This window comes from Tursiops truncatus, chromosome 13 (assembly GCF_011762595.2).
Source record: "Tursiops truncatus isolate mTurTru1 chromosome 13, mTurTru1.mat.Y, whole genome shotgun sequence".
In the NCBI taxonomy this organism is placed as follows: Eukaryota; Metazoa; Chordata; class Mammalia; order Artiodactyla; family Delphinidae; genus Tursiops; species Tursiops truncatus.
This window is the reverse complement of record NC_047046.1, coordinates 3147399-3171913: the sequence shown is the minus strand read 5'-3', so window position 1 is coordinate 3171913 and position 24515 is coordinate 3147399. Positions and strand designations below refer to the sequence as shown.

At 45.9% G+C, this 24515-nt stretch overlaps 1 protein-coding gene and 1 non-coding gene across 4 annotated transcripts in view; one reads left to right on the top strand and one right to left on the bottom strand.

Moving 5' to 3' along the window:
- Positions 1 to 24515, top strand: part of GLT1D1 (glycosyltransferase 1 domain containing 1) — a 99268-nt gene that overhangs the window by 61806 nt on the left and 12947 nt on the right. For all 3 annotated transcript variants that reach the window (XM_019942194.3, XM_033836716.2, XM_033836715.2), the window contains 3 exons: positions 12809 to 12852; positions 14246 to 14366; positions 21953 to 22051. In XM_019942194.3, the coding sequence (XP_019797753.1) occupies positions 12809 to 12852; positions 14246 to 14366; positions 21953 to 22051 (264 nt within the window). The remainder of the gene's footprint in view (positions 1 to 12808; positions 12853 to 14245; positions 14367 to 21952; positions 22052 to 24515) is intronic.
- TRNAW-CCA (transfer RNA tryptophan (anticodon CCA)) lies at positions 16785 to 16857 on the bottom strand. Its single transcript has one exon. It is a non-coding gene; the product is annotated as a tRNA-Trp (tRNA).

Below are 24515 nucleotides of genomic sequence, written 5' to 3'. Positions count from 1 at the left end.
GCCAGGTGGGATGTAACACTGCAGTAGCAAGGCCTTTTCTTCTCTTCGTGGGGCTTCTGTGCCAGGGCTGCACAGTGCATCCCCTGCGCCCTAGGACGACTCACGCTTCCTTTCCCTTTTGCCCAGCCGGATGGCCGAGTCTGTGCACGTTAAATGCCTGCATGACCTCCCTGTTCTGTTCTGTAATTCCTCCTGTCGTGGTTTCCTAGTTCCCTAGGGACCCACCGAGCATGCAGGGGGTGGCAAGCTTTTCTTTAGGATACTAAAGACCTTTGGAAATACTACATGTACCTCGAAAAAGGCCCTCTAGCCTAAAAACATAGCAAGGGCTAGAATCTGTGTAGCCACATGGGTTGTCACGTGGAAGATGAATCACCCCATCATCCATGTTCTTTGTTGGTATAACAGACACTCACACACACAGGCACGCACATACCCAGGCCTGCACGCACATACCCACATCCATCACACGCTCAGGGCCAGCCTTTTGATGGTTAACAAGATAATCCCTAGTGCACTAATGAATGCATGTTGAATAATGAATGTTAGGTCCCATAGTGGCAAGGTTGTTACTATTATTATTATTTTAATTCTCTTTCCATCCTGCTGTTCGAAGAGCATGATGGACTGAAAAAGTTTTAGCTTGATGCTAAATTCCTTGCTAACCAAGAGAGAAGGCCTGAGGTTAGAGCCACGGCAACAACAGTTATCCTGAAAGAATTTAGTCATGTGGCTTTGCTTTCCATTGTTTTTACGTTTATGGTTTTGTTCTGCTTACGGTGTGTGATACTGGCTTTCCAACGCTTGAAAATTTCCTTTAAAAATGAATTGATGTCACAAAAAGTAGTAAATAAGCAATAGTACCGCTGGGGCACAGATGTGACAAATTGTGACAGTTCGCAAAAAGCCGAAGTTTGGGAAACAGTTTTTTTCGAGAATCGATCGGTGTGCCCAGTGGAAGAAACACCAAAAGAACAACGCTTGGTGGAGAAAAACGTTCGCAAACATCGGGGTAATGATGATCTGATTTCTCTGTTTGACTTTTTCTGTCGTGTTTCCTTTTAAGCAAACCTAGAGGGAGGTGGCAAACTTCGAAGCACTAGTTTAGCACTAAATATGTGCCAGAAACCCTTTTGCAGCGACATAAAGACCAAGGCAGCATTTGAGCTGATACAGAGGTCAGAGAAGAGGGAGTGACCGGGACACGTGGTGCTTTCCTGCATTTATTAAGCAACTTCATCTTTAACTCAGTTGCCTACAGGTGAAGGATGCCATTTGTTTCATACAGGCTTCCTAAGTCAGAGTCCTTTAGAAGAAACACTGTTGTATTGTTTTTTACATTAAACAATTAGGAAGGCTTTTCGCTTCTCAGGACAAAGATATTTATTCTGCCACGTGTTTTTGGAACATACAACTTTCCCTCTAACTTTAGTTTGCCCAATTTTAAAAGAGCAGTGAGTGTAAAAATTGTGTCTCCTCCTAATTTCACTGCAGGGAAACTTGTCCCTCAGGCTCCAGGTTGGGAGGCGGTAGGGGAGGGTGGAGACTGTGGCCAACTGTGGAATGAATGGTGGGCGGGGCAGGATTCAGCCACAGCAGGGTTTGCCTTCAAAGATGCAGGCTCCCTTGTCAGCCTTGCAAGAGAAGCCACCATCCAGAGGCCTTTTTCTTCCTCTCTTTTGAAAAAATGCCCGTGTGTGTGAAATGTCTTATTTTTAACTGCTGGGAACTAATTAGACAAACGTACTTATACTTGTTCATGCGTGCGCACACAGACACACACACACACACACACACACACACACACTGTCTCTCTCTCTCTCTCTCTCTCTCTCTCTGTTTGCCTTGTTGGCCCTACAAAATGCATCTCTGTATTTTCTCTTTTGTAACTTCCAGAGGGAGGCAATTCTAAGTGGTTTTGAGCAAAGGCTGTCATGACTTTGCCTATTAAGGATCAGGGAGCAGAGGGTGACATGAGCTGGGCGGGGCAAAGCAGATTTGCAGGGACCGTGGAAAGACGTGTCTTGGGAAGCTTAAGTGCTTCCACAATTCCAGGGGCCCCTCCTCTCTTTTTCCAAACTAGTCTAATAAATCTCTGATATACCTGAGGACAGGATGCTTACTGGGCAAATGTGGGTCTGGGACTAGTCTTGTAGAATGCGCCCCCCCACCCAAGGCCCCCGTGCGCCCGTTCTGAAGCTGCATCTTCAGCCACCGAGCTGGTTTGCTTGGGTGGAGTGGGAACACAGAGCAACAGGGAATGAACGAGAGGAAGAGGAGCCGTGAAAGGGAGCTGTTGAGTGAAGGGTGGTGAAGAGTTATGATCTGAGAGCTGCTAGCCCTTAAGTTCATTGCCATGAATTAGTAACAGTTCACAAGCACTTCTTCCACAAGGCACTCCACTCTCTATAATTAAAAGCCCTCAAGGAAACGGAGAAAGGCATCCTTGGGTTGCAAGTTTACTGCTTAGCAAAACCAGCCGTAAGCACCTGGCCCTGTGCAGGCAGGCACACTCAGCCCAGAGCTTTACTGAGATTTGCTCAGTAAAGCGCGCGCGCACACACACACACACACACACACACCCCAGAAACAAGCTTTATTAAACAATACTCTTGCTTCATGTATTTCACACACTCTGTTATTTTAAAAAAACCTGTTCTATGTCTCTGCTTTGCTATTCCATGTCATTAAAACAAAGGTTATTTTTATTCCAAAATTGATTTCATGATGTGCTCCCTGATCTGAAGTTTGGACAACACTGACTTGGGCCATGCTTGATGGTGTGTGTGTGTGTGTGTGTGTGTGTGTGTGTGTGTGTGTGTGTGTGTTTCTCTCCATCCACTACACATATTCCCTCTTGAAAGCCAGTGCATTGGCTGCTTCCTCAGTGAAAGATGCCCTCCCCAAATCTCGGGCTGGCTCTGATGTGCTTCTGACCCAAGCTCTCCCCCACTAGCATTATAAGATTTCCAAGCATCTATCAGTTTTCAGCGTCAAGAATTCAATTTAACATCACTTTTTCTATTTTTTTTTTTTTATGAAAGCTTCTTTATTATTTTTGCTGTGTTGGGTCTTCGTTTCTGTGTGAGGGCTTTCTCTAGTTGCGGCGAGTGGGGGCCACTCTTCATCGCGGTGCGCGGGCCTCTCTCTTGTTGCGGGGCACAGGCTCCAGACGTGCAGGCTCAGTAGTTGTTTGTGGCTCACAGGCTCTAGAGCGCAGGCTCAGTAGTTGTGGCGCACGGGCCTAGTTGCTCCGCGGCATGTGGGATCTTCCCAGACCAGGGCTTGAACCCGTGTCGCCTGCATTGGCCCGTGGAGTCTCAACCACTGCGCCACCAGGGAAGTCCCCAACATCACTTTTGAATTCAGATGTAGGAGGAGACTAAAAGGATTTTACATTTGACATTGAATATTTGCTACAATGTTATGGGTTAATATGCTGATCTTTTGGAAATAGATTTGAGAAGTGGATCAGAGGGCAAATCTTGGGACACATTAAGATTCATCTTGTAACCATTATCTCTTAGAGCAGATCAAACACCCTGAGTGTTACAATTATTTTTGACATCTACTGTGAATACACTCTTCTTCCATTCATCCTTTTCTTTGTTAACTGCTAAGCTCAGTGATTGAATAAATTCTTTAAGTCTAAATTACACACTTTTGGAGGACTGTAGCCTTTCCAGGTCACGTGCAGGGTCTCTTAGTACAAAATTGCATTGACTCTGTCAGTTAATTATTATTAACTAACCTATTACTAGGGCCTATTATTAGGGAATAATTGCAGTGCATGCAGCAGTGATTCCCTCTCTCTCTGTCCACGTCTCTGCGCGGAGCCTGGTCAGATCTGAGAGCCCAGTGAAGACCTGGCTACGCAGCTCAGCCAGTGCCCCCTTGGGTGCCGCATCAGTCCAGCTTCAGCCCGAGGGAATTCATTAGGAGGCGACAAGGGCTGCTAAGAGAAGTGTTGCGGAGGCTGAAGACCAGGATTGGCTGCATCCGTTGCTTAGTCTCCGGATCTTTCCCTTCAAGGTCCACGGTCCGGTGTGGGTTACATCCGCCCTTCTGTAAGGAGAGGAGCGGGCACCCGATTCCACTTCCACCAGACCACATGCGGTGGGAGGAGGTGAGGAAGACGCCCAGACGAAGCGGAAGAGGTGAAATGGAGGCCGGATAGTGAAAGCAAACGCTGCATGAGCACGTGGCACCCGCGGGTCGGCCGTTTGTGCTGACGAGTGCTCAGGCAAGGACTGAGCACCTTCAGAGGTCAGATCCCTTCTCCAAGACGTGTTAACGTAACAGAGTCAGTGCAGGCGAGAGGTGTGTCTGCCGGGACAGGGGAGCCCAGGGCCTGGACTGCATAGCGCGTTCACCTTTGTTCCTGCCACGTCCAGTGGCCGGGCTCAGAAGGCATTTGTCACGCTCTCCTCTGGAATAGTATTGCTTTGCTTTTTGAGTGGCATCACCTTTCTGCCAACGGTTTATAAAACAGGAGAGTAAATGTTCTTGTGTGTGCTTTATATTTTAGATGCGATACATATGTTTCCTTCTGTGGTCATTCTTAGCAAGAACATTTCAAAAAGCGGGATCTCAGTCCCCTGTGAAATCTATCTAATCCTTCATTAGTGTTTGCTGCTGGCAAGTTAGTTAACACCTTTGGACCAAGATTGTATCATCTGTGTCAGGCAAAGTGTAGTCTTGCATGGCTGTGTAGTAGAGCGGTTGTGTGCTAGGTGGGTGCACTTCACTGCTCTGCGCCTCAGTTTTCCCCATCTGTAAAGTGGGTGTGACTAAGAAAACGTAACCTGTCTCCTCGTTTCTTGAGAGGCCAAAGTGAGTGCATACTTGGCCCAGCGCCTGGTTCGTAGGCGGCGTTGTACGGGCATTCAATGAAAGAACTTTCTGTGCTGATGTTTCCTTTCTGTGCTGACACGCTAGAATTCTGTTTTAGCTGCAGAATGGTTTAAGGCATTGGTTTTCTATTAAAGCTTCTTTTGATCTCTTGGTACAACCATCTCGGCAAAGCATGTGGTGTCTGCTCGCAGCGGGGGGGCCCGGAGTGGGTGCATTTTCTGATACTCTTTGATAAGCATTGTGGTAGGAACATTCGGCTCGAGCATGACAGCTTAATGACCTTCCACCATAACTTTGTATATCAAAGATGATTTTCCTTAGGCCTGGGAGTTGAGACAATATATTTTGCTAGAAAGTAAATAAGCTTAGAAGGAGGAAATGAGAATTTTCTCTGCTGCTTGCAGTGGTTTCACTTTTTAAAATTTCATAACATGTGCTTTCATTAAATAAAAATATCTACCCTTCTTTTTTCTTTGCCTTGTGTTTTGTTCCCCTTGGCTTCACTAAGAGATTTGAAAATGAACTGATGTGGAAGACAAACCCAGAAAAGTTTAATGCAGTTTGTACTTTCAACTTGAAACTTGATGTTATACCTTCAAAATTGTAGTTAAAGGGTTAGGTGTTTCAGCTGTCTTGTAAAAAAATTTTTTTCCCTTCATGAACTCTTTTCCCCTAAATAGTTAATCATGAGAGCAGAAAAGTGTTAAAAAAAATTAAAAACAGTGGGGCTTTCCTGGTGATGCAGTGGTTAATAATCGGCCTGCCAATGCAGGGGACACGGGTTCAAGCCCTGGTCCAGGAAGATCCCACATGCCGCGAGCAACTAAGCCCGTGAAACACAACTACCAAGCCTGCGAGCCACAACTACTGAAGCCCATGTGCGTAGAGCCCGTGCTCTGCAACAAGAGAAGCCACCGCAATGAGAAGCCCTCACACCACAACAAAGAGCAGCCCCCGCTCGCTGCAACTAGAGAAGGCCTGTGCACAGCAACGAGGACCCAACGCAGCCAAAAATAAATAAAATAAATTTATTAAAAAAAATTGAAAACAAGAAGAATTTCTAACTAAAATTTATCATAAGTAAAACATGCATGTCAGAATTAACATGTATTGCTAAAAGAAGTCTTTCATTGCACTATTTATCTTTTCATGATGGGATGTTAGGGTTATATAATGCAATTCAATGGTTTAGGATAATTTGAAGGAAAAGGATCAGAAGTGGGAAATGGAAAGGTAGAGCCAGTATAGAACTAGCATGACATTGGGAGGAAAATGAACACGTCTAAGGAGAAGAGATGGACAAGTACCCCAAAAAGTAGGCCCACTTTTGGTGGGAGGGGGTAGAAAAGTTTGGGAGGAGATGTTACTTCTGGTTTGGATAACTGGGCAAAGTTTCTCCGAAAGTTGACATTTGTCTGTGCCTTGGGGGATGAATGGGTTTTAGGGACAGAGGGTGGCATTCCTGGTGGAGAGGAAGACATGCAGTTAGGAGAGAGGTGAGAAGTGGAGAGTAAATGTTACAGAGTCCGTGCTCATGTTGCCCACCGCACGACAGGCCAGTAAGTCAGGAAACGAGTAGCTGGGGCAAGGGACAGCAGCTTTATTTGGAAAGCCAGCAGACCAGAAAGATGGTGGACTAGTGTCCCAAAGAACCGTCTTCCCTGACTTAGAATTCAGGCATCTTTTATACTAAAAGTGGAGGGGGTGTGGTTGGTTGTCACAGACTTCTTGGAATCCTTTGTTCTTGCAGCTGTTCGTGAAAGTCAGATCACACTGTTCCTGTAAACTTCCAGCAAGACAAATGTTATTCTGTTCTGCAGCTTTTTATCTCCGTATGAATGGAAAAGTGTTATAGCTTTAAGAACGGGCTCTTGTATATTTCAGGCTACAGGCAACATTCTTAACTTGTAGCAAAAGCAATAGAATACAAAAGTTAAAGTAAAAGAAACAGATCCAATATGGAGTCAGGTTTGTTCTTCCCTGTGACATAAATAAGTAAGTAGGTAGGGGTTCCATAACCCACATGGGCTTTGTATAAACTATATGATAAAAATCCTTTGAGTAGAAACCAGAGGGGCAGTGCAACTTGGGTAAGAGTGCCGTCTCCAGAGTCAGACTGCCTGAGTTTGACTGCTGGCCCAGCACCCTCCTAGCTGTGTGATCCTGGCTAAGTTACACCAGCTCTCTGAGCTCCACTGGCCTCCCTCCTAAAGTGGGGATGATGATTGCAGGATTGTTGGCAAGAAGTAATGCACACATAGGACTTGGCATAGCTTAGGCCCAGAGTAAGCAGCGAGTGAGTGCTGACTGTTAACAGCAACAGTAAGCAATAAGTCATGCATGGCTTTGAGTTTATTCTTTAAAGATCTTTCTAGCAATAGCATTGTGTTCGTAGTTCCTTGTGTCCCTCTGTAACCCCACTGTTGCCCCTAGCTTGCAGAGCTCCAGCCTAAGGACAAGGGGGCTGAGCAAGGAGGTCTCTGTTCAGTGGCTCCTGCAAAAATGACTGCCTGCAAGTCCACGGAGGGTGAAGCCCCCAGGAAGCAACTGACTACAAAAGCCTCTTGCGAAAGTTCTCCCTGAAGACCTAAAGAGACATTTCTCCAAAGAAGGCATACAGATGGCCAACAGGTACATGAAAAGGTGCTCAACGTCGCTAACTATTAGAGAAATGCAAATCAAAACTACAATGAGGTACCACCTCACACTGGTCAGAATGGCCATCATCAAAAAGTCTACAAGTCATAATGCTGGAGAAGGTGTGGAGAAAAGGGAACCCTCCTACACAGTTGGTGGGAATGTAAGCTGGTGCAGCCACTACGGAGGACAGTATGTAGGTTTCTTAAAAAGCTAAAAATAGAGCTACCACATGATCCAGCAATCCCACTCCTGGGCATATATCTGGAAAAAACTATAGTTCTAAAAGGTACATGCACCCTTATGTTCACAGCAGCACTATTCACAATAGCCAAGACATGGAAGCAACCTAAGTGTCCATCGACAGATGAATGGATAAAGAAGATGTGGTAAATATATACAATGGAGTATTACTCAGCCATAAAAAAGAATGAAATAATGCCATTGCAGCAACATGGATGCAACTAGAGCTTATCATACTAAGTGAAGTAAGTCAGACAAAGACAAATATCATATGATATCCCTTATGTGTGGAATTAAAGTATGACCCAAATGAACTTATTTTCAAAACAAATAAACTCAGACACAGAGAACAGATTTGTGGTTGCTGGGGCGGGGCGGGGGGGGGAGGGAGTTGGGGGGTGGAGGAGGGATGGAGTGGGAGTGTGGGATTAGCAGATGCAAACTATTACATACAGAATGGATAAACAACAAGGTCCTACTGTAGAGCACAGGGAACTCTGTTCAGTATCAAGAATATGAAGGTTACATATATATATATACATACATATATATATATAAAACTGGATCACTTTGCTATACAGCAGAAATTAACACAACATCGTAAATCAACTATGCTTCAATAAAATAAAATAAAATAAAAAGAGTGCTCCCTGTACTGGAGAGGTGAAGAAACTCATCATTACAGGACTGTAGCAGCTCGCGGAAAAAAGACGTTATCACGTCCACTGAACTTCTGATTGGCAGGCGTTCCTTCCCGTGTCTGGTGCGAGAAATTGCTCAGAACTTCCAAACAGACCTGCACTTTCAGAGTGCAGCTATCTGTGCTTTGAGAGAGGCCAGCAAAGCCCGTCTGGTGGTCTTTTTGGAAGACACCAGCCTGTGTGCGATCCATGCCCAATGTGTAATAGTTAGGCCAAAGGACATCCAGCCAGCATGCTGCTTACACCGAGAACATGCTTAAGATGACTCAGATGGGAAACCTTTCATCGTTTAAAAGAAATTCTCTTCTTTGATAGTTCTGAACGTTAGGTTTTTTGCCCGCCGATGGACGCAAAAGGTACCTAAGTGTTTGAATGCCGAGTGAAAAAATAGGGGGCAGAAATCAGGGATTTGCAGTTTTTCCAGTTTCATTCTGTATGTGAATTTTTAATGTAAAAGCAGAGACAGTAATTCAGGTCATAATGTTTCAGCAAACAAGCTTCAGAAGTTGAATTTTATAAAAATTATAAATAAACCTGTTAAAATATTCTGGATAATTCCAGCGTTTGGATTTTCTTAAAGCAAGTAAATTTCTTTTTTAAAAAATATTTATTGAAATAGAGTTGATTTGCAGTGTTGTGTTAGTTTCAGGTGTACAGCACAGTGGTTCAGTTATACATAAATACATATATACATATATGTATCTCTATTCTTTTTTAGATTCTTTTCCATTATAGATTATTACAAGATATTGAGTATAGTTATATAGTATATATTATACAAGATATTGAGTATAGCTATAAAGTAGGACCTTGTTGTTTACCTATTTTATATATAGTAGTGTGTATCTATTAATACCAAACTCCTAATTTATTCCCCCCCTCCTCCCTTTCCCCTTTGGTAACCATAGTTTTGTTTTCTAGGTCTGTGAGTCTATTTCTGTTTTGTAAATAAGTTCGTTTGTATCATTTTTTTAGATTCCATATAAAGCGATATCATATGATATTTAAAACAAGTAAATTTCCAGCTAATGGCAACTAAATGGTCTTTGCAGCATTTTAATCGTACGGTAGATTCCATCCATTCACTACACTTTTCTGAGTTGCTTTACATACCTGTGTTTAGTGGTTTGTGTCTTCTGTACTGTTCCTGCAAGTTTGTTATTAAAATAAATTAAGCTATAAAAAAAGTCTAGGAATAATTTGTTTCTTTAGGCATCCAGATTTGCTGTGTTCGCCGTCAGAGTGATGTTATGATCTCGGGGATGGAAGTGAGCTTTGCATTTCTGGTTCCTTGGGCTACATCTCGGGCGTATGAGTAGTTTGAAGGATTTGGGGTTACACACACACACACAGCATTTCCTTGCCAAATGGAACTTAAATGAAGTTTCTGGAAAACACAAAATTATTCAGTTAGTATGATAAACTCTCTAGGGATATCATATTCATTAAACTGACTTGGATTGTAATTCCTGGTACGTACTGGTTAAGCGTGAATGAGAATAGAAATTGAATCTGCTTTCACTTCTAAGCTCATTAGCAGTAACAGGACAAGCCGGCAGACACCGCATTCGTAAAATGTGCTTACACCCTCATCTGCCTCTATCTTTTTTTTTTTTTTTGCGGTACGCGGGCCTCTCACTGTTGTGGCCTCTCCTGCTGCGGAGCACAGGCTCCGGAGACTCAGGCTCAGCGGCCATGGCTCACGGGCCCAGCCGCTCCGCGGCATGTGGGATCTTCCCGGACCGGCGCACGAACCCGCGTCCCCTGCATCGGCAGGCGGACTCTCAACCACTGCGCCACCAGGGAAGCCCTGCCTCTATCTTTGAAGACACGTTTAGAAATTTTTCTTACACGAGCATAAATTTTAAAATATTTTGTCAGTTATTTTAAAATTGTTTTCATTGTTAATAAAACCGTTGGAGGGGTGGTGCAGGGCAAAACCAGTCTATTGATTGTTTCATTGAAGAGTTTGCAGTTGGATGAACCAGATGTGATAAATATATTCTGCAGCTCCATCCTACCTAGGCTCACAGGAACACTGTGACAGATGGAAAAGTATCCCTTAAGATCCTCCTGGTACCTCAGTAAGTAAATTGACCTGAGAAGAAGAGCTCATTGTGCGCAAAGAGTATTGTAGTTTGGCTTCTGATGGTTGGGAATGAGGTGTGCTCCTCCGTGGATACGATGATTACCTTCAGGTGTCCAGGTGTCTTTCTCTTGCTGAGAAGTGTGGCAGTGTCACTGGGAAAGTACGCATCTGAGATGAAGTGTATACATATTTTTGTATTAGTGGTGCAGTCTGCAGATTTCATTCTTATCCTTTTCTGTTTTCTTCTACTACTTGTATAGCAGTTACTATGTCTCAGAAATAGCTGTAAGCGCTGAACGTGTTTCTCATTTTATGAGATGAAGAACCCAAGGCCCAGAGACGTCCATTAATGTATGCACGGCCGTGTGACTAGTGACTGGTTTTGGGGGGGGATTTCACCCAGGTGATCTGTCTCCAGAGCCCCTCTCAGCCTGTACCGCCTCTCTTCCTGGCCTCTGGATATCTACATACAAATTTGATTAAAAACACATGGCGTCAAAAATGTTGGTAGAGCGGATCAGCTTGAAAACACTGCTATTAAATTTTGCATTAATTCAACAAACATATTGACCACCAGGGATGCGATAGGACAAACCACGGTGCCTGTCCCAAAGGACACATTTCCTCCAGATGTGAAATAGGAGTGAAATGCAGACTCAAGCATATTAGATTGTAACTAATTAAAATGTTGGACTTGGCTTTTTAATTAATTTATTTATTTTTCAGTTTTGGCTGGGTTGTGTCTCCGTTGCTACGCGCGGGCTTTGCTCTAGTTGTGGCGAGCGGGGGCTACTCTTCGTCGCGGTGTGCGGGCTTCTCACTGCGGTGGCCTCCCTTGTTGCGGAGCATAGGTTCTTGGTGCCTGGGCTTCAGTAGTTGTGGCTCGCGGGCTCTAGAGCACAGGCTCGGTAGTTGTGGTGCACGGGCTTAGTTGCTCCGCGGCGTGTGGGATCTTCCCGGACCAGGGCTCGAACCCGTGTCCCCTGCATTGGCAGGCGGATTCTTAACCACTGTGCCACCAGGGAAGACCTGGACCTGGCTTTTTAAAACTTGAAATATAATTCATGTGCCATAAAATGCACCATTTTAAAGTATATAATCCAATGGTTTTTAGTATAGTCATAAAGTGTTGCTACCATCAGTCCTATCTAATTCTGGAACATGTTCATCACCCCCTCAAAACTCCCCTACTCATTAGCAGTCATTCCCCATTCTCCCCACCCCCCAGTCCCTAGCAACTACTAATCTACTTTCTTTCTCTATGGAATTGTCTATTCTGGACATTTCACATTAAAAAGAGCCACAATTTATGGCCTTTTGTGTCTGGCTTCTTTCACTTAGCATCATGTTTTCAAGGTTCATCCACATTGTAGCATAAATCAGTACTTCATTCCTTTTTGTGGCTGAATAATATTTCATTGTATGGACAGACCACATTTTGTTTCCCATGTATCAGCTCATGGATGTGCCCTTGGCTTTAAAATTGTGTGTCTGGGAAGGCTCCCTGTTAAAAATAAAATTTTAATGTGGTCAGATCCTTTGTCTTAGATGTACCAAGCGTTCCAACTCCTTCTGCCTCAAAGGTTTTATGACAAAATCCACCACTGTAGTGAACCAGACGATCCTTCCAGTGAGGTGTTGTGTTGTCCGATTTTCCCTTGGCTGTAAATGACTTCTGTTTCAAGACCTTGAGTTGGGTGGACGGCTCTTGCACTTTTGTACCTGGGGCTTCACCAGGCTCTTATCTTACAGGCCCAACAGGAAACAGGAATACAGTTGGCCCCCTGTATCTGTGGGTTCTGCATTTGCGGATTCAACCAACCATGGATGGAAAATATTCAGAAAAAAATTCCAGAAAGTTCCAAAAAGCAAAACTTGAATTTGCTGTGCATTGGCAACGATTCCATTGCATTTGTATTATCTTGGTGGTGTAAGTAATCTAGAGGGATTTAAAGTATGCAGGAGGATGTGCGCAGGTTATACGCAAGCACTGCACCATCTTATATAAGGGACTTGACATCTGCGGATTTCGGTATCTGAAGGGGTCCTGGCGCCAACCCCCTGTGGGACGACTCTACATGTATATTTCTTTAAACTTTCTCTCAAGTCCTTCTCTTTCCTTTATTGCTTTGTAGTAGCTGGACTCGGGGATATTATTTCCTACTTGATTTGTTTTGTCCCTTTCTGAATTGTTAGGTTTGGCTCTCTTGCCATAATCTGCAATTCTCTTGAGACTTAGATTCACTTCCGGCTTTTCCTAAACTTCATCTTTGTCTCTTTTCAGGTTGATCCGGTGTTCACAAGGGAAGTGAAAGCCAAAGTAAAGAGGTAAGTGTAGGTGTTTTGCAGGAGAGGAAACCTAGCGACCGATATATGATCCCAGTTCCCAGGCACTCACTGTGTCCCAGGCTCTGTTCCCAGCAGTTTACTAATAATTCCTCCTTTAATCGCCTGTGCGACTAGGGTGATCCTGTGCCATCCTAGGCGCTATGATTTTCCCCATTTACAAGCCAGGAAGCTGATATCCTGGAAGCATCAGCAGTTCCCTAAGGGGCGGCAGCATGGACACACGTGTGAAGACGTGCAGCCTCACTAGGTCAGGAAATTCCCAGGAAACCCACTTTGAGGTTACAGTTGTCACTGATCACATTGGCCAGAACTGAAAAGACTTAAAACATCTGCTGGTGACGGTGAAAGTTGCTGCCACCCCTTTAAAGGGCAGTTTGTCAGAGTCTTTGTTATCAATTGCGTTTGTCTGCCAGTAACCCGATAACACTGGCTTACACACTCTGGCGCTTAACTGCTCACATAAGAAAAATCTGAGGTCGTTGGTCCAGGACCAAGTAAGACTTCAGCTCCTGTCTTGCTGTCCTGCGGTCCCTACCTGTGGCTTCCATCCCTAAGGTGACAGTAGCTGTAGAACTCACGCATCACATTCCGAATTTTAAGTGGGGAGATGGGGAAGGGCAAGAGCCAGAAGGGTTACCTCGCGTTTGGGTCAGCCCCTTTTTATGTGAATTTCCTCACACCCCCAGGATTCCAGCTCCTCTCACTGGCCACGCCATCACCCCAGGGGACTGGGAAACTGATTTCATCCCCATATGCAGTCAGCTGTCTTTACGTTGCTCATAGATACAGAATGCATGTATGTGAAAGTACAACCAATTATGTGAAAGAATAACCTCAAAATCCTGAAACTGGTGGAGAGGGGCAGGGGATGGAGAAGAATGTCCATATTTTGGGGTGAGAAAAAAAAAAGAAAAACAAGACAAAACCTATGTGACAAAGTGCTGGGAACCTGGGTATTGGTTGAGTTTCTCTATTTTACTATTTCTCTCTGTTTATGATTCTCTTTCTGTGTATCTTTAAAAAAGAATTTGAAGAAAGGTTGCATTATTAGGAAAGGTTTGTTTTCTAAATCATCCAGAGAAAAATGGCAAGAGCTGTGTCTCTGACGTCCAGTATCTGAGAAGCACGTGTCTCCTTGGTCAGAGGGCTTCAGAATGACGGCGGGTGTGTTAACAGGCTTCCTCTCTCTCTTATCAGGGATGGATGTAGAATAGGTTCTCACTCCAGTATGGTTTTCTGTATGGAATCCTTTAGCAGTAATGCTTCCCTGTGGATCTAGGGTATTTCTCCAAAATCGTCGTCTCCCCTTCTCCCAGCCCCTCCCCGTAAGATTCCCAGCCGTAAGCCCTCTCTCTGCCCCGTGTTGTTCCAGGACCCCTGGGGTACGATTGATCGGGGAGATGGCTCGGGAGGACCTCCACGCGGTCGTGAAGAATTGCTTCGCGGTGGTGAATAGCTCTGTCTCTGAAGGCATGTCAGCCGCAATCCTGGAGGTAATGATCTAACGGGTACTGAAAGTGGAAATGTGAAATTGTCCATCACCCCTTTTCTCAGTTATGGAGGTGATGCCTTTGTCAATAAAATTGTGCGCTTCTCAAAGCTAACAAAGTGAAACGGCATTTCCTCGGGAGTTCTAAAGTAGTTTTTAAGCTCTGTCTGGGGCTTAAGAATACTATTTCCTTTCTCCTTGCCATTTTTCCTTGCCAGCTACAAAATGAAATAAAACTAGGATAGTGTCGCCTCTCTGACTCGCCACTTAGCTTCAACGGGAAGGCGGCTGAGGCTCTGAAGGGTCGGGACAGGATGTGGGGTGAAGGTGTGTTTTGTAGGGAGCCCCTTTTTGTCTTGATGTCTCCTCCCTCTTTTCAGTGTGTCCTATGATCCCAGAATTTAGGGGATAAGAAAGGGTTGGGCTTGGATTTCCCTGGCGGTCCGGTGGTTAAGACTCTGCGCTTCCACTGCAGGGGGCACGAGTTCGATCCCTGGTTGGGGAACAAAGATCCCGCAGGCACTGGCGCAGCCAAAGAACAAAAGAAAGAAAGGGTTGGGCTTGTGCACATGGCAGGGGGTGGGGCTTCGTACACGAAGGAGAGCAGTTGCAGATGCACAAGGCGGTGGGGGTGAGTGTGGACCTCATCTCTCTGTCTGGTGTTCAGCTCTGAAAATCTCTTACACTACTTGGGCTAAGCGTGCACAGCCCAGCACGACCGTGCAGTCTGTTGCTGGAGTTATCTGTGTTTTGCAGGGAGAGGCTGAGATAAAAGGCCCCTGCACTTGATCCTGGCAGCCTCTGGATTGAGTGTATCAGCTCCTGGGTTAGAGGGGCTTAATCCAACCTCACAGCCCTTTGCAATCTCTTCTCCTCACTGAGCGTTTTATGTGATGGGGTGTATTACCAGGATCTCTTAAACTGCTTCATGCTGATGACCTGAGTAATCCCCAGCGTGCCGCTAATGCAAAAGGATTTTCCTTTCCCGTATTTTGCTGTCGGTTCACAGCACACTGGGTTCCTTTTCAAGAGTGATCTTGGCAAAGAGGAGACTCCGTCCCTCCCGTCATAACCAGCATTCAGTGCTGGATTCTCTTCATATCATTAAATCACAAGCCGTCCCTCGCATGGAGTCTCCTTTAGTTCTCACACAATAGATGCCTTGTTAAGTCCTCGTGGTTAGCGCGTGATAAAACTTGCTGTAGAAACAGAAACGTTTGGTGATTGGCCCTGCAGGTCTTTAAATCGCGTTTCACATGCCCTTTCTCACGGTGCTCGTTTCTTACTTCAGGGTCTACTTAGGGCGATGCTATTATTTTATCCTAAGTATTTGGAACATCCATTTATTTCTTTGGATGCTAGTTGAATTTACCAGCCAAAGTTACACTTGGTGAATTTCAGTGTTTCAGAGACCCTGGTAAATAATTAAAGCAGGAAAAAAAATCATGCTCCCTAAACTTAAGAAATGACTGATGTCCATGCCTAATATTTTCTGTGAATGTGGCATCATTTAAAAAAGCAAACAAAGAAAACCAAAAACAAAATACTGTGGGCGGGGGCGATATATACTGACGCCTGTAATTCCAGTGTTGAGAAGCTTTCAGAGCACAGAGCTTGGATTGGTAACGTGTTCATCTTCAGCCAGATGTTCGAATACCTCAGTCTAAGCCTAATGATTAGCATTAATCTCCGTTGTGGTTTAGAATCAGCTTTGGACTAGAGCCACTGGAGCGATACATTGTGCTCTCCCTGTTAGCTTTAAAAGTGTCTGTTCTTACAGTACCACGTCCTCAAGCCATCGCAGGATCGCTCCTTTGTATGTAAATACACGTTTTTTTCTCCCCCAACTTCTTAAGGAAGGTAAAGTGGAGTTCGGGGATGATTTTATAAGCAGCGCACACAGCAGTTCACTGCAGATGAATGGCTGTCGAATTTCATTTACTTCAAAGGAAAGGCAGCTGTTAGCAATTCTGTCTGCCTTCAAATGTGGACACTGTGTTCCTTTTGAAAATTCCAAAATAACCTTTGGGCTGAGGGTTTTGAATGAAACTGATTTTAGAGGAGTCCTGTGGAGGGTGGATTTCATTAGAATCAATTCAAAGAACCAAAGTGGTTAATCACAGAATAAGTGCATATCACTTTTGAAGGAAGGGATCCTTCGACCTTTCAGAAGTAGCTTTGTTTTGTCATGGAAGCATGTAAAAATCCATTTGCTATGACACACTTCTTTTCTTTTGCTGATAAACTCCAAAAATCAAGCGTTAGCTGGATGCCCGGGCGGTAGAGTGGACATCCCTGCAACGAATCTGTGGTTTCAAGTTTGGGCTTATGATGGAGTTGAACTCTACGCAGAATTAGAAGAATACAAAAAATTATTATTAATTTTTGTTTTGTTTTGGCCGTGTGGCATGCGGGATCTTAGTTCCCCGACCAGGGATCGAACCTGGGCCCCATGCAGTGGAAGCGTGGAGTCCTGACCACTGGACCACCGGGGAAGTCCCAGAAAGTTATTTGCTTATCCCACACTTCCTCACTGGGCTCTCCTCCCTGCCCTGGAGCACACACACACACACACACACCCAACCTCCAGGTCAAAGTTTTCACTGCCCAGAGGAGAGGAAGGCATCTTCTAAAGCAAAGAGCAGTAAAAAGGTAGTTCTTGGGCTCTTAGCTTCCAGGCCCAGGACCTAGTGATGAAAGATTCATTTCAGGGCTTTTCAAGGATAACTGTGACCCTGTGTCATTTGACCTTGGCTAATTTCAAAAGTGTGTGGGGCAGAGCTGTGCCCTTCCCACTTTTGAAACGGGAGGGCTTTTGGAGTTGTCACAACTAGGAGGCTGCTACTTGCAGTTATTTTGGCGGGGAGGGAGTGCAGACAGGCAAAGTATTTTTCGACGTGCAAGACGGTCTTTGCGTCAAAGGTCTGTCCGCAAGCTGCCATTGGCGTCCCCGTCAAGAAGCGCCGTAAACTCCGTGGTGTCAGATCCGGACGCACTGTGCGTGCGCATCAGTGGGGCACTCAGACCAGCCGCATCCCCACGTGACAGGCAGTGATCACGGTGCTGGACGTGTGCCCAGTTAAGGCCACTGAAATGCACGCAGACCTCTCTGCAAGGAAATCTGGACCCCAGAGGTTTCAACCTAGGGTGTGCATCCCAATTCCCTCTGAAGCTTAAAAAACCATCGGTATGCGTGACGGTGCCCTGCAAAAGCTCTCTTGGCTGTGCTGACGCGGAGCCCTGGCGGCCGTGCTTCCAAAGGCTCTTCTCCGTGTAGACTGGGGGCCGTGTCTCTGGAAACCTCTGTTAGCCCCGCTGAAGACGGTGCACCAGTGACAGAGCTTTTTAAAAAGGTCAAATAGGAAGCTTCCACCTACCTACTGGAAGGTTGAAGAGCTCATCAGAGGGCAAGAGAAATTCAGTGACTGCAAACTCGACCAGCTGTTAGGTGCCCCTTCAGCCCTGATGTTTCCTCTTTTTTGTCCCCAAACGGGGCCCCAGATTCCAGGTTTGAGCGACTCTCTGCTCCAAGCCCCACCCCCTTCACTGCCCCTTTCCCTCCACTGTCACCACCAGAAGAGGTTCAGAGGGTGAGCTCGCCCATCTCCAAACACCGTCTCACCCCAGACATTGCCAGGCCCGGTTCTCGTCAGGTCCAGCGTCACAGCACTGCTGTGTTCCAGGACTTTGCCCTTCTTGCAGACACAGTTTGTTTTTAAAGAGGTGACTTCGCACCTGAAGAAAGTGCCTTGTGAATCAGCCATCTGATTCCTTAATGCCATGTCCTGGCTCTATGAAGATAGCATTTCCACATGCTTACTTGTTCTCAAGATGCCTCCTGTCTTTGTTTCTCTTTTTTCTTTTGTTGGCGTATAGTTGCTTTACAATATTTTGTTAGTTTTAGGTGTACAGCAAAGTGATTCAGTTATACATATGTATATCTATGTATCTATATTCTTTTTTTCTGATTCTTTTCTATTATACGTTATTACAAGATATTGAATATAGTTCCCTGTGCTGTACGGTAAAACCTTGCTGTTTATCAAGACGTCTCCTTTCTTAAAGACAGTTTATTTTTAAGAGGGGGCTTTGAAATTAGTTTTCTCTGAATATACAGCTTTCAGAGAACATTTAAGTATCATCTTCCTCCACCCAACTCACAACTTCAAGACTCAGATTGTATTTCTCTCTCTTTTTTTTTTTTTTTTTTTTTTTTTGCGGTACGCGGGCCTCTCACTGTTGTGGCCTCTCCCTTTGTGGAGCACGGGCTCCGGACACGCAGGCTCAGTGGCCATGTCTCACGGGCCCAGCCGCTCCGCGGCATGTGGGATCTTCCCGGACCGGGGCACAAACCCATGTCCCCTGCATCGGCAGGCGGACCCTCAACCACTGCGCCACCAGGGAAGCCCTCTCTTTCTTTTTGAGGTATAGTTGATGTACCTTATAAGTTTCAGATGTTCACCATAGTGATTCACAACTTTTAAAGGTTATACTCCATCAATAGTTATTACAAAATATTGGCTATATGCCCTGTGCTGTACAGTATATCCTAGTAGCTTATTTATTTTATATGTAGTAGTTTGTACCTCTTAAGCCCCTACACCTATCTTTCCCCTCCCCCTTCCCTCTCCCCACTGGTGACCACTAGTTTGTTCTCTGTATCTGTGAGTCTGCTTCTTCTTTGTTTGTTTTTTTTCTGGGGGGGGGGGGATTCCACATATAAGTGATATCACGCAGTATTTGTCTTTCTCTTTCTGACTTATTTCACTTAGCATCATGCCCTCCAAGTTCATCCATGTCGTTGCAAATGGCAGCATTTCCAGACTGAATTTCATTCTTTCTGCTGAACTGCAGTTTTCCTTGAAGGCAAGGAGCATGTCCTCTGCAACCTTGAACCCTCCCCCAATAATCAATGATCAATAAATATTCATTGGATTGAGCAAAGCTAAACTACTATACGGTATCACCTTTTTGACTCGCCTTAAATCAGCTGGTCTCATCGCCCAAACCTCCTGTGTCTTGCCCTTTGCAGGTTGATGATTATTTGTTGAGTGAGGGACAAGGAATGGGTGATCTTACCGGCCCACAGCCTTACCTGTGTGTTGGGTGCTTGGTGTGTACTGGCTGATAGACAAGTAAGTCTATACTACAGGAGGAACGATGGGATCTTTTTTATTTTTTGCTGAAACAGGGATATAAACTCTGTCCTCCCTCAGGACTGGCCGGTTCTGAGATTCTCTGATGGCCAGTTTTATAGATCCACACTTACATCTTCGTATCTGTATTTATAGAATCTCCTCTCAATCTGTGTGTCTGCCGTAGTTTCTCTAAAATGCACCGGTGCTTAACGACATCAGTGGATACATGTACCATGTGGATTGGAAGATGCTCCAGGGCCCACCTGGGACAGGGAACAATGAGAACAGAGCTAGCCGTGCGCCCTCACGTGTGTGATCAGCCTCTAGTGAGCCTCCCCTCATCCCCTCATCGGTGGGATGAGATGAGACAGTCTGGAAGGTCTCAGCTACATGGAAGATTCTGCAGTCCCTTGACAGATGCCTAGAAATGGAATCACAGTGGGTCATGCGCGTTTGATGAGCTGATGACCTGAACAGGGTGACGAGCAGGGAAAGGAACCATCAGACATCATGTCGTCTCACCTTGACTGTATCACGACCCTGTAACTTACATAGTCAATGTCAGCTCAAGCCGTCAACCACCTAAGCGGTATTTGTGCAGAATGACAGCTGAAATTTTCATTTATTCTGAAAAGTTCAGCCCCTCGTTCCCAAATGATAAAACTGGAGCCCAGGAAGAGGTCCGGTACCGGGTGTCGAACTTCGACTCCATTTCCCCAGAATGACTGATGAGCAATGAATTTGAGACCCGCCATGTTAGTCGAGGGCAAAGCCTCCACCAGGGCAAGACCAAGGTCTCACAAGTCCTGGCTTGTGCCCTTCTCCAAAATACCAGATTGCACCCACGGAATGTCAGAACGCAAGATCCAACCAGTGGGTTCATAAAGCACCTGTGACCCTAATGTCGAGATGTGGCTGTTTGGGGTGACTTTTTGCCTGTGCTGCTGAGTTTCTTTGTTCCTGAATGTAGTGACAGTGGAAGGTCCCGATTTTTACCCTACAAGATGAGAGCGGAATATCACGACTTGGAGACTTCCTGTGACCATGAAAGGCCACCATGAGAGGCTGCCGCGGTGCTGGGGAGGGGACTCTGAAGCTGGGGGCAAGCAGGAGGGCTCCAGTCCGAGCAGCCAGCCAGCTCCACTGCCGTCCCCGATGGTGGGAACAGCACAGTCTCAGGGGGGCAGAAAGGAGGGCTGTTCTCTCCTCCGACCTTATGCAGGGCCTGGATCTCAAACTCAACGTGTACTGGGAAGATACAGGCGACACAGAACCAGAAAACCAGGTGAGCTCACCAAGAAAACTGCTGACGAGAGAAGGTGATCCTAGTGTGAACCATTGACTTATGATTAATCTACGTTCAGATGCTTCTGGAACTTTTGATCCACAAGCATCGGTTGAGCTTTTAACTGTGTGTCACACATGGCTCCGGGCACTTGGGCGTTGGTGGCCTTTGTGCCGTGTGAAGTCCCTGGTGTCAGAGCTTCCCATGGTAATATACTAAGCGGCTGAGATTGGGGGACCTTACCTTCCTGAAAACCGAATGTCACCCCTTCGTGACCAAATTGTTTATTACGTGAAATGAGACACCGCCTGCCGAACTGGAGTGCCTAAAACATCCTTGTGTATAGTAAGAGCCGGAATATTGGTTTGCTGATAGCACCCCCTCAGGGCTGCCTCTGGACACCAAGGTGTGAAGGGATGTCCCTCTCCCCTGCTGAAAGGCACCTGTCACATGAAAGCTGGGCTGGCCCCTGTGAAAGTCGCCATGGGAGAGTCCATGCAGGGAGCTGAAATGGAGCTGGGAGGGGCTGGCCTAATCCTGTGTGTTTCTAGATGCCCCCCTGCCGGGCAGGGAGGCCAACACTGCACGCCACGCTTCTGGGCATCTTTCTGAGGCCTCGATGCCGGGTTGTGCCGACTCTGGGGTGCCCCAGCCTGGCTGATCCCAGGCCTTTGGGACTGGAAAGCCTGCTTAGTGGATAACCGGAATGATAAATCGTGCTTCTCCTCCCTGCTGTGCACATGCAAAGGGACGTGTGCAGTCCTGGTGGCATGTGTATGGCTGGCGCTGGGAGAAAATTACTCATCGGGGAAAGTAACGACGGTAGTTAAAAATGCATACTCCACGCTGCCGCCGAAGAAGTGTCGACTGAACATTTGGAGAGAGAGTGTTTCTTTGTGACATCGCAGTAACGACGTCAGACAGACCATTACGGCATGTAGTTTCCCAAGACTCGCAAATCCAGTCAGTCATTAAGATTCAGTATGTAGTTGGAAAGTCTGGGGTTTGGACTGGGAAATCATTTTCGGCAAGCTTTTGGGGTACTTTTTGTGCGGTGCAAGGGGTCCAGTTAAGCTAAGAAGTTATTCTCCCACAGACTGGCTCATCTGGCCACAGAAGCTCTTACAGTGATCACCCACCTGTCCTTTGTTCTTTTCGTCCTCGTAGGCAATGGATTTGGAAGTCCCTGTGTTGGCAAGGAACATCCCTGGGAACGCGGCAGTGGTGAAGCACGAAGTTACAGGATTGCTGTTTTCTGACCCTCAGGTAAAGGAGAATAATGTCCCCATGTTCACCTGATCTGAGTAGCTTTCGTCTGTGTGTGGTGATCAAGGTTCTGTGATTTGCGTCTTTGTGATTAGCTCTTGGTGTTCCCTTTATAATCAATAGGAGAGAGTGTGCAGCACTGTGTCACTGTTGTCACGTGGGCAGCTGCCTGGACGTGTCACTAAAAGACACCTAGGGACTTTCAAGAAAGTCGAGACTTGAGTTCTATTTCTGAGGCCTCTGGTGATGATCATTGTGACCTTGAGCCAGTCCCTTCCCCCTTATATGCTTGGGTTTCTGGTTTCTTTTTTTTTTTAATTTTATTGAAGTATAGTAAATTTACAGTACTGTGTTAATTTCTGCTACACAGCACAGTGACAGTTATACACTATGTACGTATTTTTTCATACTCTCCATGATGGTTTATCACAGGATACTGAATGCAGTTCCCTGTGCGCTACAGTAGAACTTGTTTTTTTGTCCGTCCTACAGATAGTATTGGGTTGGCCAAAAAGTTCGTTCAGGTTTTTCTGTAAGATGTTACTTTTTGGCCAACCCAATAGTTTGCATGTGCTAACCCCAAACTCCCAAACAGACTCTGGTTTCTGAAGCAGGCACTCTTCAGATAACCATCCTACACTTCCAGGACATCTCCTGGTGTTCAGAAGACTGCCATATAGCTGATCCCTTGCAATCCTTCAAAGCAGTGTACGGAAGAGGCAGCGTAGTTGTGTTTATACACGTGTGTATCTGAAATTAAAATAAAGGTGAATGCAGCTGATAGTGGGCACAGCTGGTGGAGCCAGTGTCATCTGGGGCACACCTGTGTGCCAGGACCTCCCAGGACATGTGTGAAGGGGTCCCGGTCACAAAGTCTGAGGGTCCAAGGATGTGCCTACACTTGAAGCCCTTGGGACCCTGTGCAGGGCGCGTAGCCTGAGTCTCCAAGCTCTGTCTTGGCCTCGGTACGATTACAAGAGCTAATTATGACTCTTGCTCTTAGAGGTGTGATGTGGGCTGAAGGGGTTGATATACAGGGCTGAGCGGTGGTCACGGCACATGGTCAGGGCTCTGGGTCCCCGTTATCACCAAAAGGAGAGCCCATCGCTGCTGCCTACGGCTCGTGTCCGGTGGCAGCAAAAAAAGAATCTGAGGCCCATCCTCTGCTCTTCAGGTCTTTAGATTTGGAAATTAGGCTCTTATCGTCTTCATGAAGGCACATGTTATATAACAGAAATAAAGGGATTTATGCTGAAAAGCTCGGGTCAACTCCAGTATTTGAAAATGCCGTTTTTCAGCTTTCCTACCGCAGATACTTAATCCCACATCGCTTCCCCTTCCCCGTAGTATAATTATGCGTCACCTAGTTTCACTGCCTTCTTATCACAGGCACGCGAACAAGATGGAAGCCAGCTTCCCTCGGGAGGGGCGGGATTGCAGGGAGTCGGGCATCACCAGGTGCTGTGTGGATGCAGCCGCTCACCTGGGAAACAACTGAAAGAGCAAAGGGCAGGCCCGGGGCTTATCAGTGATTATCTAACAAGAGGCACACCTAACATGAATGCCTTTCCCTTGAATAGCGACCCCTAAAAGCTAAAACAATACCCGCGCATGCAGAGTGTGCAGCGTTCCTTGCCGATCCCCCAGACAAAGGCATATGGCTTTTTACCGCATTCTGCATCTCCCAACGTCCACGCCAGCCAAGCTGGAGGTCACAGAGTATTGTCTCCCCGTGGGCAAAGAGATTTTATTTTCATCTCCCCAAACCCAATGTCTATTTATTTTATAGCTCAATTTCAGAGCACGATAATTTTATCAGTGAGTGTCTGAACAGCCATCACTTATAAATGGCTGTATCAGGTCCAGTGCTAGAACGAGAGCGGTCTGGCTATCCTGACTTCGTTTCACATTCCTTGTAAGGCATTCCTTTCAATATTTGCAAATAACTGTCCTATCTCTGACACGTCCAAGTTATTTCTGCGTCACCGGCTTCCCGTGAGTTACCAGACGCAGTTCCGCAGCACTCACACAGTTAAGGCGTGGGCTTATTTTGTTCCCAGCGCCTTAATGTTACTTTTACAAAGGACGTTACAAAAGAACAGAACGCTCTAGGGGTAGCATCTGGGGGGAGGCTGCGTTTTCTTAACACGTTTTGAATAGCTTGCTCGACGCGGATGTCACACGTGACTGTGTTTTATAGTCACAAGCAGACTCGACCTAGCACGGAGTGGGAGCATTTTCCATAAGTCAGTGGCCGTGGTTACTGTCATCTAGCTCAGGGGCGCAGACGGAAGCAGCCACTGGTTTGTTGCCAGCGTTTGCAAGGTTTATTCCAAGCGTGCATTCAAATACGTATTCAAAGCTCCATTTCACTTCTTGAGAAGGGACTTCTATGCCAGGGTGTCAGCCTCATAAAGTTAATGTAGATAGATGCATAGACAGATAGATACAGACAGACAGGCAG